At 33.3% G+C, this 18,418-nt stretch overlaps 2 protein-coding genes across 5 annotated transcripts in view; one reads left to right on the top strand and one right to left on the bottom strand.

The window, feature by feature from the left end:
• The window catches only part of LOC147072356 (cytosolic carboxypeptidase 1-like), a 175,996-nt gene that overhangs the window by 101,162 nt on the left and 56,416 nt on the right, over positions 1 to 18,418 (bottom strand). The window lies entirely within an intron of this gene.
• nw (narrow) overlaps positions 1 to 18,418 on the top strand; it is a 47,846-nt gene that overhangs the window by 26,137 nt on the left and 3,291 nt on the right. For both annotated transcript variants that reach the window (XM_085946857.1, XM_085946858.1), the window contains exons 2-3: positions 7,762 to 7,867; positions 11,244 to 11,320. In XM_085946857.1, the coding sequence (XP_085802983.1) occupies positions 7,762 to 7,867; positions 11,244 to 11,320 (183 nt within the window). The remainder of the gene's footprint in view (positions 1 to 7,761; positions 7,868 to 11,243; positions 11,321 to 18,418) is intronic.

Genomic DNA, 18,418 nt, shown 5'->3' with positions numbered 1-18,418 from the left:
ACTTAGCTGAAAAATAATGATATTTTTAATTGGTGTTGTATATTCAAGCGTTGTATTAAGTATTTTTTTATTGGAACATTTTATAACTTGCTATTTTTTATATATGATTGACATTCCTAGTCTGTTATGTAGTAGGTATATTAGTGTGCATAAAAATGTTTCAATCAGGTTTATGATAAGTATAATATTTTAATTATTCCAAAAAACTTTTTTACCATTAGTTTTTACCATTTTACCATTTATACCAGTATTTTTTAATTGGAACATTTTATAACTTGCTATTTTTTATATATGATTGACATTCCTAGTCTGTTATGTAGTAGGTATATTAGTGTGCATAAAATATTTCAATCAGGTTTATGATAAGTATAATATTTTAATTATTCCAAAAAACTTTTTTACCATTTTATGGTTGAATACATGATTAACTTAATCTTAAAATAAATAATATGTTAAGATGTTAAACGGGAAATAATTAGGCATTCTCAAACAAACTTTTAGATTGTAATAGCATTATTTTATATACCTATATAATATAACATTTTCCACAAAACGAAGTCTGAAATCTTCTACGCAGTTTCAATTTTAAAAGCAATATTTTTGAAGTCGACGGCTGATGAAGAAAACAAATAAAAATAGCGTTGCTGCCATTCGCATTAGGTGCGCACGAGAAAAATAATAATTACGTGAATATTATAAATAATTGTGGTGGTGCGTTAAAATAATGGAAAACATTTTGCAAATCACGGTAAACAGTTATTGTTAAGGATTAAAAGACATTCTGACCAGTAATAATACTTTTACATATAGGCGGCCCTATATGTAAATAGGCATAGTCAAGTGCGTAAGGGGCTCCAGGTCAGATTCCCGGTGAGGTCACAATATATTTATGTGATTTTCTCAAAGACTGTGTGTTTGTAATTATTTCACTTATATTACTAATTACACTAATGTCACTGGGCATAGCCCGTTATAGTGTAATATATATATTAATTTTCATAAAATCTATATTATGTAAGACATTTTCTTCGGAATGTGTGGAAAAATGATAATGATTGACTAGGTAGGTACAACCAATATTATACGGGGACAACATTTTTTATTTATTTTATATGTGACGCGTTCCTAAATAAAATGCTAAATAAATGTCAGCATAAATTTCCTAATAATGAATAAGAATTTAGATATTTTTTCGTATATTCTTGGATCCATCAACGGATGGATCGATGCTCACGTAAATTGAATATATCTATCTGTCAATTGAAAAATAATAAAATTTATATTTTACGTTATCGAGTATGTATTGAACTGCTCTGTCTTCGAGTGCCGAAGACGCGACCGGAGGTGTATTGACCGCTCGCAGGTCGAGGCACCCCGATACCACCTCCATCATTACCTAGTCACACAATTATTATAGTGCATTAAAACGGGGAACGGACAAATCAGCGATGTAACACTACATTATTAAATTTTCGGCGAAAGTGAGCTTTTATTAAAAACCATTTGATCGAAGTTTTGTTCACTCTACGGAGCGGAGCGCTCGACAATTTTTCGAGAATATTAAAATCTATTCGATTTTTCTTTGATGTATCTATAATGCGTTTCGTAAACTTTAAGAAATTATTATATAGGTATATGTTTACAAAATATGGCGAAGAAATTTGATAAATAATGGAGACTCGCACTCCTGAACAGTGTAACTAGCTTTGTTTCAAAAACCATTATAATGGAGTTCTACAGTGTAAATGCCAGTTCAATCAATTAATTAATTACTAATTGTCTAAGCTTTGGCTGTATAAAAAAAACATTAATCGTTCGTTCTTCCAAAAAAGATAACGTGTTTTTGTATTATTTTTTTACCCCTTTTCTGAAATTTTTGTTTGCGATGCCGAAAAACACTATATTTAGCGCCATTTTCTAGATCCAGATTCAAACTTAAAAACGCTAGATCTGACAAGAAACATGTTAAGTTGGCAACGGTGTTTCCGAAAACTCATCAATCAACCAAAAGTTAGGTTCCATGTGAATTTAATTTGCATACCCACCTATCGATGATATTATGTGATAGTAGGATGACCGTTTTATAAAAAAAATCCAACGACTACATCACAAAATTAACTATAAATTATAAACCGGTAAATAGTCTATAATAAGCCAGTAAAGCTTAACGTGCAATATTATGTCAGTTCATCGTATAAGTAAACAGTTATTCGCAACAAAAAAATTCATCGATATTTTACGATTATCATAAATTTAAAAGTATAAAAAATTAATACAGTAGCAACATTAATAACGGACACAACATGTCTTCTTAATAACGGAATTAGATAAACAAATTAACAGCATCGTTCATTCATTCAAGGAAGTTTGAGAGGAACCAAAAAAAGTGATCTAGTTCCATTGGCTTAATACAAAAAAAAATAGTCTAGATACGTTTTTTTTCACGATCGAGATTGACTGAATTGTGTTCATCGATCCATCGATGGCTTCGAAACAAGCCAAATGTTAACGGCCTTAGCTGTAAAACCAAAGATTCATTTTTTTCGCGACATTCCGGTTTTGGATCTATTACACAGAATGGCGACGGCAAATAGTTTCGGGGTGTCATAATATATATTATATAATATACAAAATATAAATCCTTCGGTCTGGCCGCCACGCGAAACCTGTCCAATTAAAAAAATAATGTGTATAATGCATGTTGTGTTTTATGAGATTATCATTCGTGAACTCTTCGCATCTTTTGCATCAATAGAACTTGTTATTTTGGGCGTTGAAATAAGAATATTCCGATGTTAACGACAGTCTGTGAACTTCATTTAAAATTAACAACCGAGACAGCATCGTTCCTTAAGAAAAAACAATAAATAGATTTATTTATCATGAAAAAATTGTTACGAAATGTTGCCTAGAGATTAATAAAACTTAATATATGTTTGATATGATAATATCTCTCCATAATATTTGTATTTTCGACTCAAATATTAAGGTATAAAACATTCTAAGCTATCTTATCCACATAATTTATAGGGAATCGACTATTTATATTATGATGATATAAATTCTAAGTAAATTAATATAATACTACCGGTCAAATTATAAAGCTTTATGGATGACAGTTTATGTTTATATTATAAAAAAAGAGTCCTGAATATCACCCGTTAATTAATCCGTCAATTTAAATACGAAGTTGCCAACATGGAAATAAAACATTATATATTCACCGATTATTGTACCAATTACCTACATAGATATTTTTTAATAAGAAAAGCAGCGTTTTCAAGCTTAATATTATTTAAAGTCTATATTATATTTTACAAAAACGAACGAGTCAATAAGATTTTGCTCTTATACACCAGAGGAACATTAAAAAAAACAAAAATACTAATAGAATATTACCTAGTTGAAAATATTATTCGAGATTTTTTTTCTATTTATAAAAATAAATTGAAACATACCTACCTGCGTTGAATGTACTGAAATACACTCGCTTAAATAATTTGACAATATAAATTATTACATAACATAGCGCCAAAGGGGGACCAATTATTGTTGTAAAGACGTAATGGCATGCCAATTATCATAACGCATTTTTGCTAGTAGTACCATATATTAGGTATTGGACGTAAAGCCATTTGCCAAAGGGGAATTGCGATTGCCATCTCAGTACGGTTGATCGTCCAAGAACACCCCCGGCTATAACAGTCAAATCGAGGACTCGTAGCAACGCATGGGAATTGCAAGATAGGTACAATGTTTTAGTGTAGAAAATGATTTGAAATAAATGCGCATCAGTAATCAATGTATGAATATTCAATACATTCAGTCAGCAAACCGGACTGGAAGTGTGGCTTTTTTAATGTAGGAAACAACATAATTATTTGGTAAAGAGAAATAATATAATATTTATGTGCAAAGTTACCCTCGACTCCACTTTTTTCTTTAGGAAAATAAATGCTATGTCTTTGTCTTTTATAGTATAATATATTATAATACTGGTTGTACCCATATTTGGGTCCAGTCACCATGGACTAAGGTTTCGAAGCAAAGCTCGGTTTATTATTAAGGTCATAATTCGCGGGGCGCCAAATGTCTTAAAATATAGAACGCGCGTTCCGCTTACGTGACAAACTTTAATTATACAGAATATGCAACTATCGAAAAAAAGCAATCTTTAAAATGTGCTTAAATTTATTCCACACTCGAGATTTAAAACTTTTTATTACGACACCCAACATAATAGATAACGCATTTCCATTTATTTCTGTATTCCCTGGATACACATATGCCGCACTAGTATGTACAAAGCAATGTTACTGAAACTACCATGATGTATTGGTATGTTCAGTGGCGAAGGGTGTAGGTAGGCTGTTAAGATCCGCCATAAATAGTGCACATTAAACTTTGTCAGTCATACGTATTTGTTTTCATTGAAATAAGACAACAATTTACAGATGGTGTTGGTTAGTTTTTAAAATTCAATTAAACCCTGCGAAAACCAAGTCATAATAGATAATAGTAAAAAATACTCATATATCCATAACATAGGCATCTAAATGTATGCAATTAAATCATCCATAACTTTGGCTATTTTATAGATAGGATAATATTTTGTATCTATTATAGTTTGATTTAGGCAAGGGCTTAATGAATTAAAAAAATGAACCAACAATATGTGTAATATGTGTTCTTAATCCAACGAAAACAAATAAGTATGAATGAAAAAGTATGCACAATTTTGTCTATCGCCCAAAGTATACCAAAACTATTATAGATTGGTTTAAGCAGGGTTTAATTGATTTTTAAAAACTTACCAACACCATCTGTAAATTTTATTGTAGTCTTAGTTCAATAAAAACAAATACGTATGACTAACAAAGTTTAATGTGCACTAATTATGGCGGATCTTAACAGCCTACCTCCACCCTTCGCGACTGGTATGTATATGGTTATTGAATTTGAGAAAGTAATGACTTATAATAAGTCTGGAATAGTAAACAAAGAATATAAGTATACATTGGTTCGTAGCACGTTCTGGAATGGGTCGATCTCAAGTTCACTGCCAGTGTTAGTTACCACATGTGCTAACTTCGCATGGTGGTGCACCCAAGCGTTATGATAATTACATGCACTCTCCGTATGGAATCTGCGGTCCCTGAGCGACCCCCGCGACCTCACGCTGCCGACCGGGCCGTGGCGGGGTCAAGGCGCGCATTTTCTGCCCGCTCCGGCCGCTAACTTTGCTTGCCACGACCCTCCCGAGAACAATGGTCGGGATAACGAGGCGTCGTGTATGAATGGATCCCACCGCAGCTTCTCGTATTTCTTAGGTAGTTCCGTGGAAGGAAGAAGCGATAACGAATTGATCGTAGAAGGCAATAATGGCGTAGATTGTGAGGCAAAAATACATTAATTAACGAATCATAGACAAAATAAAATAATTTACATCGGAGTTTATCAGGAGTTTTAACTTCAAATAACTCAGGATCCATTTTGATGGACTTGATCCATAATTATTGTGGACCACCCATATATAGCTCACTATTTTAAGTATGCATACGCATATTATGGATGCGTCGCAAAATATTGTATCGTACGGACAGGTATGAATCTCCACGTAGTTTTGCCGTTACTTTCCACTTTTCCAGTCGCATGACTCTGGTGACGAAGCTTTGATTTGTATTAATCTTGTACCTTATCTGATAGAATCGTGTAATTTTGTAGAATTGTAATTACATTATTATAGGTCAAAATATATAAATTATATCACGAAAGCTTTTAAAAGTCATTCTGTGGAATGTGAACAACAGTTTTAGGATGGCTTGTCAAATCGGAATGCATTTCTATTAAGCGCAACAACGAATATTTGAGATTTATCAGTGTAGTCATTAGGAGTTTTGTGATTGCGATCCTAATAACTCCTTTCTTTGACGCCTTCTACATGAGCAGACATTTCACAGACGATGCACATTCAAATTGAAAATTATTTCTCATACAATTGTGTAAGTATGCCAACAATATGTAAAACGAACTGTCAAGTAAATAACAAAATAAAGACTACATAATTAAACGTAGTGGATATTATAATCTTTAATAAGTTTATCACATAAACCCTACTATATAACTCATATGGACCCATGAAGAAGGTGGCATCTACGCAATATTGGTGTCTACCCTCGAGCGTGTCTGATACACATCGCTTTGAATTTTACTTATAAACGTTGACCAACAGCTTGATGCTAAAAACTAAAACAGCATCGATACGCGAAGATAAATTAATTAATGTATGCATTGATGCAGTTTCATTGCAAATATAGTATAGTGTGGCACAAAATGTGAGGAATTTAGCACTCCACTCTATGATGTTATAAGTGATAAAATAGGTGTTTAAAAATACCCACTCCAGAAAAATGAAATAGGTACCTACTTATACTATTATATTTTAATTTCCATATTATATAAGTACGAATAGTGCAGAAATAATTTCCATATATGAATGGTCACAGGATTCATAAGTCCTACGTGGGAACAATAGTTTGATTCGTGAAGCGCATATGAGATAAAAACGTCCACGTTCTCAACCGGGTCGTTTCGTATAATTCTAATGTTAGTATAATCTATTCTATTCTATTCTATTCTATTCTTCCACGTTGGTGCGATAACTTGTAAAATATTTTTCTTGCATTCCCGCTTACGAGATCCGAAATTTGAATATCAGAATGCAGTGGAGCGCGTACGAAGAGAGAAGGTGCACAATAGCGTTAACAGGGTTGCCAAAAATAGACATTCTCATCCCGAGTAAAAAAATGAGCTTTTGGTCAGATATATAATAAATAATATAACGAAGAAATGTTTCGTGACCATACAGTTGGTAACATAATAAATACTCTGTCTGAACAGTTATAAGGAGTTTATTCCCAATATTCCAGAATATCTTATGAGTCTGGCTAGGATCTTATGAACATAGGGTATAAGATGTCGTTATCATTTTAATACTAACCGTACATAGGTAATTTACATTGTTTAGCCTCTTTCAAACTAAAAAAAACTCTGATTAATATTTTTTCATGAAATAATAATATACGATTATCTGAAAATAAAATCTCATTTGCAGAGTGTTAAGCACAGTTATATCGAATTTACAATCGCGTATTTAACCTTTAAATCGATTTACTCAACTTAGTCACCGGTGTATTTGTATAAGGCCAATGATCTATACCTGAATTACACATAAAAATAATAACAGACCGGCAACCTACAGACCTATAAACTTATCTAAATAATGGATGGGGGAGCCACGGTCGTAAACTAGCCAATCAAGACTCGCAACTGGACATAATCTGACATTCGAATGACGTTTTCAAAATGGCGTCCATATGGTAGTTCGTTGTTCGATTTTTGATCGTTCTTTAGATAAGTTTGTAGGACTGTACTAGGTCACAAACTGACTATGCTGCTACGGCGAGAACGACACCGCGACGTTTAAAAACCAATTCCCCAATATAATGATACATTCGTTCATTTCTCATATTATGTATTCCTTATATCAATAATGCATTATCATGTCGGTAGTAATTAATAGTTAAAACATATTATGTTAAAAGTAGATTAATTGGAATTGTTGTCAACCCTTTGCCGCGATAGTAAACAACTATCAACAATACAGTTTACGAGGCGGACACCGCGCATCGGAAGGGCCGCGCATGTGAGACACGAGACACAACATTAGCATTACAACACCGTCTCCATTGTTTGTTACAGGACAAAGGATAACGACCATCCAGCTCGATGGAGTGCAGTACTTTGTATCGCGCATGAATCCCTACAGCCCTGAACTCAACTACTTCTTGGCGTACCAATACTGCAGGTGAGTCACCGTCATTGTCACATTTATGCACATATTTTTACACTTATTGTAATAAACCCATAACAATGTATGATTCACACAACGTAGAATATAATTTTACAAGATTCATCAGTAAGGCATTACATACACCGAAAAAGATTGATAAAAATTGTGAGAAAACAACCGTCTAAAATTTTTCATTTGGATGTTAAAAGTTATTAAAAATATCGCAGACTTATTTTTGATAAAATATATATCTATCTATTATACCACTAGTCTTTGCGATATGAAGCGAAGGGTTAGAACCACACCCAGCAATTATAATAATATGACAATTAACACGGCATACCGGTAGATACTAGTACGTTTTACTTTAATATGATGTACACAAATGTACTGTATGTAATACGGGTTATGCTTGAAAAAAGTAATATAGTTTGTAACTATTAATTAGGTATCGGTGGAATTTAGCGGGCAATTTTAAGCTTTGGGCTAGAATCCTAGGACTAGAAGGGATGTTGGAAAATATTAAAAGCTTTTTCTCTAGATACACTTAGGGTCAAAGCACGTAACAAAAATATCAAATTAATGCCGTTAATACAAGACACTTACCTGACCAATCGTGGTACACCTGAGTCAAGGTATTGGGCACTCACAAAAATGACAAAAACCCTTGTTATATTTGAGAGGAAATTCATAAGAAAATTGTCGGAGCCATATAAGAAAATAACGTTGGAGCTCTATCGCCTATTTGTAGAACCAATAATAACGCAATCATGCTTACAATGGGCAGGCCATGTCACAAGGATAGATGAAATGTACTCTACGAGCGGAATGCAGAAACATTTGTCATGACTAAAATTTCCTTAGCAGAAAACACTATGCAGAAACACTGTCCTTAGTTAAGATCATTTTTATTGAAAATAATACCATATTTAAAAATTCTCGTTAGGTAAATTAGGTAAATTATTTTATAATTGTTAAACGATGACAAAAATATGACAACTGCATTTTATAAATGCAATAACTATAAATACATATTAATATTTAATTATAATACTCTTATGTTTCCGTTATAAGTCATTATACGTGATTCCACAGGCACCACAAGATTTTTTTTTAACATGGTAACACTAGCATCAAGTGTCATTCTTCATCTGGTATTTTGTATTTCTGCGGGCTGGCGTATAAAAATAAAATAATATTCTGCAAGTACATGCCAAACGAATTAACACTATCAATATCCATATTGAGATACATTGTTAAATGAATTTGAGTGTATGGACTGTGTTAGAGACATGCGAATTTATTTTGACAGCAGCTGTCAGTGGTAAATGGTAATACAGAAGGGGGCGTGTTCATAACAAAAGTAGTCTATGGTTAAGGATTCCTTAACTCTATACTCAGGATTTTCTATAGTTAAGTCATGCTTTTCGGCGACTTATCCTTAGGAACGAAATCTTAAATTGTGCATTCCGCTCTACGAGAATAAATTAAATAGAGATACATAAATATAAAAAATATAACAAAGAATAAATTCTAATGACAATAAACCTGGGGGAAAAAAGAAAATTTGGAAGGCCCAGGTTGATATGCTTCGATTGCGTTAATATAATTTATATTATGCCAATATACTGGGTCTTCAAAACTGGAGTAGGCACTACATCTCAGTATATAAAGAAAGACGTGGATACATAGTCTGGGGTGGCCGACATCTACACAGAATTGCAAACACAATGTTGTTGAAGAAAAGATTGCTCTTAAATGTCTATTACGTAAACACACGGCCAAAGAAGGAGATAATAAGACAAGTACGTTAATTTAATTGTTAATGGATGAACCACGAAGTATAAAAGCGTTAAAAGCATTTAAATAAAATGAAAGTAATACTATGAAATAATTACATAGATACGTTTTTATAGGGACGATACAAACTGGATTTTATTTTGCATAAACTGTTACATAATTACATAGACAAAAATAAAATAAGTTCACACATTATTTGTATACTTAAGTACCTACCTATTTATTATCTTTCAACTCTCAAATAATCAAGAACATGTTTATGGCTATTTTGTGCAAATTGAATGCATAATTTATTATTCATCCCAAAGGCAAGTTTCGCAAAGTAACTGTTGTGCTAACAACGGTTAATATAGATCTGCATGAATAATACACCTAATGTGTCAACTTCAAACTTGTAATAATAAAATAGCGTTAGCCATTTCAACGATACAGTTATCCTAGAATTTCATTAACAGGTTTAATCGAAAAGTGATTTCATTTAAAATGGCGCTGGTGCGTGCTGAAACTTAACAATCGATATACTTATACATATACAATTAATTGGTTTAATTATTATTGTATATTATGTATATGAATGTACTTATTATACAACGTCCATGGAGTGTAAATATTCGTGACATTTAATTGAATACAACAGCAATTAACTGCATTTTTTTCTTTCTATCATCCACTAGGATGACGAGCATGGATTCTCAACCGGTGCCTCTGTCTGTAGTCATAACAATTATTTCTAACAATGACATTTTGTACTAGTGCCTGTTGTTTTGTTTCTGTGCATATGTTGTCTTCTACATCTTGCAGCCATATGAAAAAACTAATAAATGTTTGCGTGTGTATGTATCGATCTATGATACAGGCGGCCCTCGTATTCCAGTGAATAATGTACTGGCTTCTCAACCGGGGGCTTCAGGTTCTATTCCCCGTAATATCATAATACATTTATGTGATTTTCTTAAAGCTTGGATGTTTATGTGATTGTTTCACATCTACTACTGCAATATGTTTCACTACATTACTTTCACTGGGAAAAAAAGACATTAAGTCAATTTGACTAGTGAATGGCCAAAAATCACTGTAAAAAGTCTGTGAATACGTATACCTTTTGTTGATTTTCCTTTTAACACATCATAGGTACCGATTTAATTTTTTTGCAAATAGTTGAAAATCGCAAAATAAGCAATAGTTTATTAACAGAAGTGACTTAATTCATGTTGGTATTTATTGATTTACCATGTACCTAAGCAACAACATAAAAAGCATTCATAGTGAATTTCTTATTCGCAAAGATATTATTAAATAAATAGTATTTTTCTTTGTTCATCCTTGATATTTTCAATTGCAATGCTTGTTGGCCTACCATTGGCGGAATTTCAAATACACAGGTTAATATAGTTCTTGATTAATTCGAAAGACCCATCCATTGATCAGTACTTATCGTTAATGGATGTGAGTTCGAATTTCACTCGCTCCAGCATCATCTATTTTTTTTATTATCTATGTTTATGGGGTTTTTCAAATTAATGTATTTATTTTTCTCTTTGAAATATAATACATATGTAAATTGCTAATGATCGTTGTTTTTATGTTTCAGATCACTTGGACTGCAATTAGCATCATTCGAAACGAAAGAAAAAGCCGATTCCATCAAGACATACTTAACAAATGCCGGTAAGTTTTAAATGAAAATCCAAGTTACAGTCACACGAAAATCGATGCTTCATATATTTTCTAAATTTTTAATAGTAAATACCTACTAGGTACTATTGACTACAGGGCATACAAGTTGTAAATCAAAGAAATTTTATAGTTTTAGTATATTTTCGCTAAATAGAACAAAATAACAATGTTTCAACCGTAAAAATGATTGCTAACATCATGTTGATTGCGTAGAAGCTGGGCTAAGTACCTAATAATATTGAACGATCATTATTAGCAGCCTCGCACATACAAACCGACACGACCGCAATTCGTCCTACATTATCTGTAAATTTAAGTTGACATTCATAAATTACATTTTTATTCATACACTTAACATGGTTCATTGAAAAAAATGGTATTGCGCTGTAACTTAGCTGCCATTTCCGTCCGTCAGTCAAGTGGACGTAATGAGGTTGTTTCATACAAGAAGTTGAGAAATGATCTTCCAACGATAGATGTAGGTACTGTGCATCGATATGTCATAAATAATTTATGTATCCAATATTTCCGTACATTTTTTTAGTGATTTTACCGAGGCTTTGACTGCGACTCGCTGTCATATCTTTCTTCTCTTCTAGAAAGGCATCCACCGATTAGGTCCACACTCCTATTCTGTTAAAGAACTTTACAATTTTGCCAAGCTCTTCCGTCTTACCCACCGCCAGGGCACCTTTCAATTCGTCGACATTCTCATAGATATCCGCAATTCGCAGCTGTACTATGTGAAGTTCATATTTAGGGCATTGTACTGCTATTTATGTACAATGTCCTCTAAAACATCACATTCATCGCAGAGCTGCGATTCGCTTCTTCCCACGAGGACATCAAATCTTTGTGTGCCCTGTTCTTAGCCTCAGTATTAGATTAAGCTTGTTCATCTTCAAAGAAGACTCTACAAACCAGGGCACCAACCGTGGTGATGGTAGAATAGACTTGCTCCATCCGTATATTTCTTATTTGGTTTCTTTGATTGGATTGGCTGGATTGACATTGCCGAGTTGCATTCAAATCGCGTCGATTCTCTGTGTGAGGGGCCGCTTAGAACCGGACAACTTTAAGGTTGGATTGAAAATATTGCTGAGATCAGCGATATCGCGTTGGGCAATAAAGATTGTCGCGATGTCAGTCTTGTCGCGAGGTGCATCGTGACATTAGCCATGGTTTGCATGTCGTGCATCCGAGGCGGGCCGGCATCGAACGCACGCGCTAGTCGGGCGGGACGGACGCAGTGGCGTAACCATGTCTACCTCATTATCTTGTAAACAGATATATACGATTAAAAATAAACTTATTATATTGAAAACCCTAAATCATGTTTTTCCAGGACTATTATTATTTCTGCCATTCTACGTGCAAATAAAATGCATTTGTATTTGGTTAAAAATGAGTTTTATCTATAAGTAATATTATATTACTATAAGTATTTATAACGAACAAAATTAAGTTCATGTCATTCTCTTCTAACGCGATCAATTTAATATTAGAGGGTGTCATTGCAATATCACGAATGAGCCATTTTTATTCGAGAAAGACGAAAACCTCGGTACTGCAATGGCAAAAAAATGTAAAAACAAAAGAATTCGGTACAAGAACGCATTAAAAAAAATCTTGTAGTTTCATGTGGGAGCGTGTGCGGTGGATTTACTACAGATCATTACAGCAATAAGTATACTTTTTATATGTAGAACAATAATATTAAATATCAAACTCAAATCGTCTATTTTATATTATAGTGAACGTTACTAATTACAAACTTAAGACATTCACAACATGACATGGAAATATGTAACATTATCAACTATATTTAAATAAAAACAAGGTAATTAAAAGAGTAAAAAGAAATATAAAAAAGAAACATAAAAATAAATTACACCGAACGAGAAAGAAAACAACGTTCGTTTAAACATATCTCACGCAAGTAGAATATATCAATAGCCGAAACAATTTGGTTGAACAATGATTCGATATTATGTATGATGTTTTCAATAAATATGACCGTTAATTAAATTTTTTTATTTTTTATGCAACTTTTATTATAATTAGGTACTAAAATATTACATGACCCCCCGTGTGTGGCGCCAGTGATACTGGCCCGCGTAAGGAGAGAAGTGGTCGTCGACTGCGGGCACGGGTCCGCCGTCGTACATTCACCCGTGAGAAATTGTTACATCATTATTTCATTATAATGTGCTGCCTCCTCCGATTTCCTTTGGCCGTGATGCTGCGTGTCTCGCTGCGTCGGTACCAGAGACGCATTGTCATCATTCGCCTTTTATTAAAGTGCAAACGCACTCGGGTTCTGCATTTTCAAAGAGGCATTTGAAAATCAAAGAACGTCTCGAAAACTGTTTACGTCGACTGCAAAATATTGCCTACGTGTAAAAGAAAGTAACACGCCTCTTATTAAAATTGACCAAATAATGAGAACAATTTTCCAAGGGTAGGAAGCCTGTGAACAATTGTACCAATTTTAACCTTATTTACAAAGTTCTCATCAAAAGTTGTCTGAAAAAAGTCAATACACACAACGAACCATGCAACTACAGCTATATCAGACTTGCGAAAGATCTTTTCCAGTTGAATCAATCCATCGATTCGTGGTGAGTAAGCTAGAATAATCCACGAAATACAGCTTAATGCAATTTCATAAGTTTAAATTTTCGCGTACCTAAATAATAATGTAAAGGCTTGTGATATAGATGATACTATAATACTATAATACTTCTACATCTTTGTATGCCACATTCGCTAGCCGATATCGGCGATGATTTTTGGATATCTTTTCCCTGTTTCTAGCTCTTCCAAACAAGGATAGATTTCTGAGATCCTTCAGCCAGGACGAACTTTTCTCTCAAGGACTCGTTTATCCGATATATTTTCTCGAATGATAATAATATGCAGATGTTGATATCTTTTGGGATGCCGTATGATGTGGCCAACATAGGCGTTATTTCTAGTTTTTTGGTTCTCTGATTATTTCCTTGACCATTTTCATATTCAGCATCCATAACATTTTGTTTCCAGCTGATACGGAGCATACGTATGCACTCTAACATTAAATTTGAAAGATTCAAGTTTTCTCTGACTGTTTATGCCTTCACTATATATAATAGAATCGCAGAAACACAACATCTTATCATTCTCATACTTAGTCCCAGGATTAGGTCGTGGCTACATGGTATATTCCTTGGTGGTGTAAAAGCCGTCCTGGCCTGTTGAACTCAATATTTTAGTTAAATGATCCAGTTATTATTCAGAGTACATCACATACCTATATATACAGTAGCTGAGACTTTTTTATAATTTTGTACCTTTTACTTTACTTTTCATACTGTTTTTGTGATACTGCATATATTTATTTCTTCTTTACACTGTTTCTTTGTTTTTAAATGTCATGTTGTGAACGTCTTAAATTTGTAATTTGTAATGTTCAATATATGTAAAAAAAAAATAAAGAAATTTGAGAAGTCGGTTAGCGCATTTATGGCCAATTACGATCGATGCTAACGACGTGTAGATATCGCAAAACCTTTAATTAAAAGATTTTTAATTGATAGCTTCAACAGCTTTTAATTAACGCTCAGAGATAAGCTCGCAATATTGTAACTACATTAAAACTGCACATCGATTGCAGCTAAAATTACTATGTAAAGTTCCGTATTATAATATATGGAAATGTTGCCATCGGTAAGTAAATAATCACACCATTTAATGATAAAGACAGTGTAGGTAGGTACTATTCTGATCATATAAAATATAATGTAAGTATACATAACTGTCTTGTTATAGAAAATTCACTAAGCTTATTAATCATACAGTTTACAGTAATCTGTTCATCCTGGCAGTTTTAATGCGACCAGTTTCGAATGGAAGTAAAAATAGGAAAGCTCCCGATCTACTGCGAATTGTGCATACGCTATATTATTATATTAGCAGTTTGCGTTTGTGTGGTGCAATCGCAATCCGATCGTAAAGTTTGCTTCGCTCATAAAATGGGGAGATTCATTCCACAGATTTCACGTTCCCGTATTCTCGGGATCAAAAGATCGCACGCACGCCTCTTGCCGTGTAATGCAGACTTAAGTCTCACTTTATTGGAGCCTCAAGCTAATAAAATGAATAGAGTTATTTACGTTAGAATAGTTAATAATTACATTGATTATTTTATTACCCACATGTCATACACAAATAGATGCAATTTATCTGATAAACAATCGCGTACTTATAGGCTTTTACTTACATTGTAAAGTTGTGCATTGCGAGACGAATATTATTTTTTAGCAACTTTACTAGTGAACCTATGTTCATAATTAAGTATTTGATTTCATATACTTAATATAAATAAACATCGCTTAGAAATAACATTATTACAATATTATCGTCGCAATGTAAAGCCAGGTACTCATTAGCGAGCCGTAACTGTGACCGTTGCAGATACAGTAACTAGTATGGACGCCAAATACTTGGTTCGCAAGCGTAATAGATAATTAGTTTGCATCTAGAGTTGGTTACAGTATCTGGAACGGTTAAAGTTACGACTCGTTAATGAGTACCCGGCTTTACGCGATATTCATATTGTCCAAGCATTCCATGCATTGGCATCAAATACATACTAAGCTTTTTCTTATATTGTGAAACTTGTGCATTACGAGACAAAAATATTGACTTTTACTAACTAGTAAATTACTAGTCTCTGTTCTGGCAGAACACACTAACTGGAGAATACTAGTTTTGAGTAATTTGACTTTGAAGTTGTTAAAATGTTTTAAATGGTCTATCATGTGAGTTTATTAAGTAATCGTAAAAAGGATGACTTTAAAATAAAGACTGTTTATTTATTAAGAAGGTTTCCAGACGGTAAAGTTTGAAATAAGGAACATTTTGGTATAACTAACTCAATATGTAATTTTTTCGAATTAGTGTCTTCTGCCAGAACAGTGACGTAATATAATAGATACATCATAAATTTATTATTATTTGATTTGATTTCGTATAATACCTATGAATTTTACTTAGAAATAACATTATCGTCACAATGTAACGCGATATTCTAACGGCCCAATAGCCATATATTATTACACTCGTTGGTATAAATCAGCGGCTCTTAATCTTTTCATACTATGAAATCGGTTCGGAAGTATTTTTTTTTTGTTGAGAATCTCCACAATAATAATATAATAGTCTATAAACGTCTACAATATTTAAGTTGATTAGAAAAAAAACATATTTCAGGTATTAGAGCCACTTAGGTAGGTATATTATGTTGTTGAGAGGTAAACTAATTATCATATTCTCTCCTAAAAGCCTACTTGTTTTATGACCTACACTTACAGAAGAAGCTTTTCCCACCATGAAAAACGGAAACAAAGTAAAAGTTGAGCGAAAGATTGTCATTAGGTTTGATTTACATTAAGTTTAGTATGCCTCATTCATTGACTTATATTTTTAATATTAAAATGAACTCGTGAATAATAGAATAATGAGCGCAAACTTGACATAGATAGATTTAATTTTTAGCCAATTCAAACCAGGGACTTACGACATTATAAGACAAATTACGGGTATGTATTGTTTTTCAACTTGTATTTGGAGTCAGATTATGGACATAATAGGTTGAGCAAGTAGCTAACATCCATTTTTCGTAAAAATAAAAATCTGTTAATACAAACCTTCACCCTGTGGAGGCCCATATGATCTGATCTTATTACGATTGGACATAGTCAAAAAAAATAAGCCAATGAATTCGTATTCGAAAGTCGAAACACTATTTTATTACCTCTCCTACCCTTTCAATTTCGATACGAATGGTCGTTTGAGTCATTTTCTACGGTCGTTAATGAGCATGGTTCTCTCACGGTTATTTTAAATTTTTAACCGTTTCGGTGCGGTAACGCGGTCGTCGGTTTGAATTTCTCACGGCTGCGGTGACGCAATCGCAAACAATGGTTCGTCCACTGCCATCTATAGATTTGGTCGTCCCGTCGAACCCACGGGCGAGGCCTTATAATAATTCTGACACATTTGCAAAACTACAATGGCGAAATTAGCGATCAAGATTTTTAATAACGACAACATGTGTTCGTTTCCCTTTGTTGTTGAGAATTTCCCACGCGGCGTACAATGGGAATCTTCGCCGCGATCTTATCTAAGGTCAAAAGATCCGAAAAGCACAGATAAAATTTAATATAATGAAGCACAACTTGCTTGATTGCAGTCGATTATAAAAAGCTTAGGTGTGGGTACCCTACAGACTACACTGCCTACAGTGTAATTTTGGTTTCATGCAAATCATTTTTGATATCTGTGTGTTGTTAAATTATAGTATCTGCGTCTGCACGCTGCACCGCGATATACCTATATCAAATTATTTTGAATGATTAGGTACGTTAGTAACACGTTCATTTTTTGTGGTACCTACCTATCATATGCAAATGAAAATATTATTTTAAAATGATTTCTCCAGAATCTCGATACTTAATTTAAAACTCGTCCGGACCAAATTTTCTGCCGGCCAATTCCGATTGAGATCAAATTCAAGGGCTTTTTAAAAAACTTTTTCCGTCAAGAGCTTTTTCATCCAGAAATGTAAGAAAGAATAAAAAAGCTTTTTTAATTTTTTCATACTTCGATTGATTTTTACAATTATATTGTGAAATATAGTCATCTTTTTAAATATACCTATACGTGATGACAATACAATAATTGCAATATATCATAATATTTCAATATATACGATTATTTACTTATATGTATACTAGGTATAGTATAGTAGGTATAGCTCATAGCACCTAGAATTAGTCCTGGAGTCTGGGAATTTTTGGAAATGGGTGAGTGTTTACGGCAATCTTCGGGTTCAGCGGCTGAGCGTGCCGTGAAAAAAATAACCAGTTTATCTCACCCACCTGTACTATAATGTATCTTAATACAATAATGTTACTGATAAAATCGACGGTTGCTAGTCAAAGCCTGCTTGTTTCCAAAATCACTTGATCGCTACGGACCACAATTAATAATGTAAGCTTTATCACTTAAGCTTTAAGCTGTATCATCAATGTATTATTATTCCAC

This window comes from Rhyacophila brunnea, unplaced genomic scaffold, assembly GCF_057557595.1.
Source record: "Rhyacophila brunnea isolate RB1 unplaced genomic scaffold, BYU_Rbru_1.0 scaffold_2, whole genome shotgun sequence".
In the NCBI taxonomy this organism is placed as follows: Eukaryota; Metazoa; Arthropoda; class Insecta; order Trichoptera; family Rhyacophilidae; genus Rhyacophila; species Rhyacophila brunnea.
The sequence above is the reverse complement of the archived record's forward strand: the minus strand, read 5'-3'. Positions and strand labels throughout refer to the sequence as shown.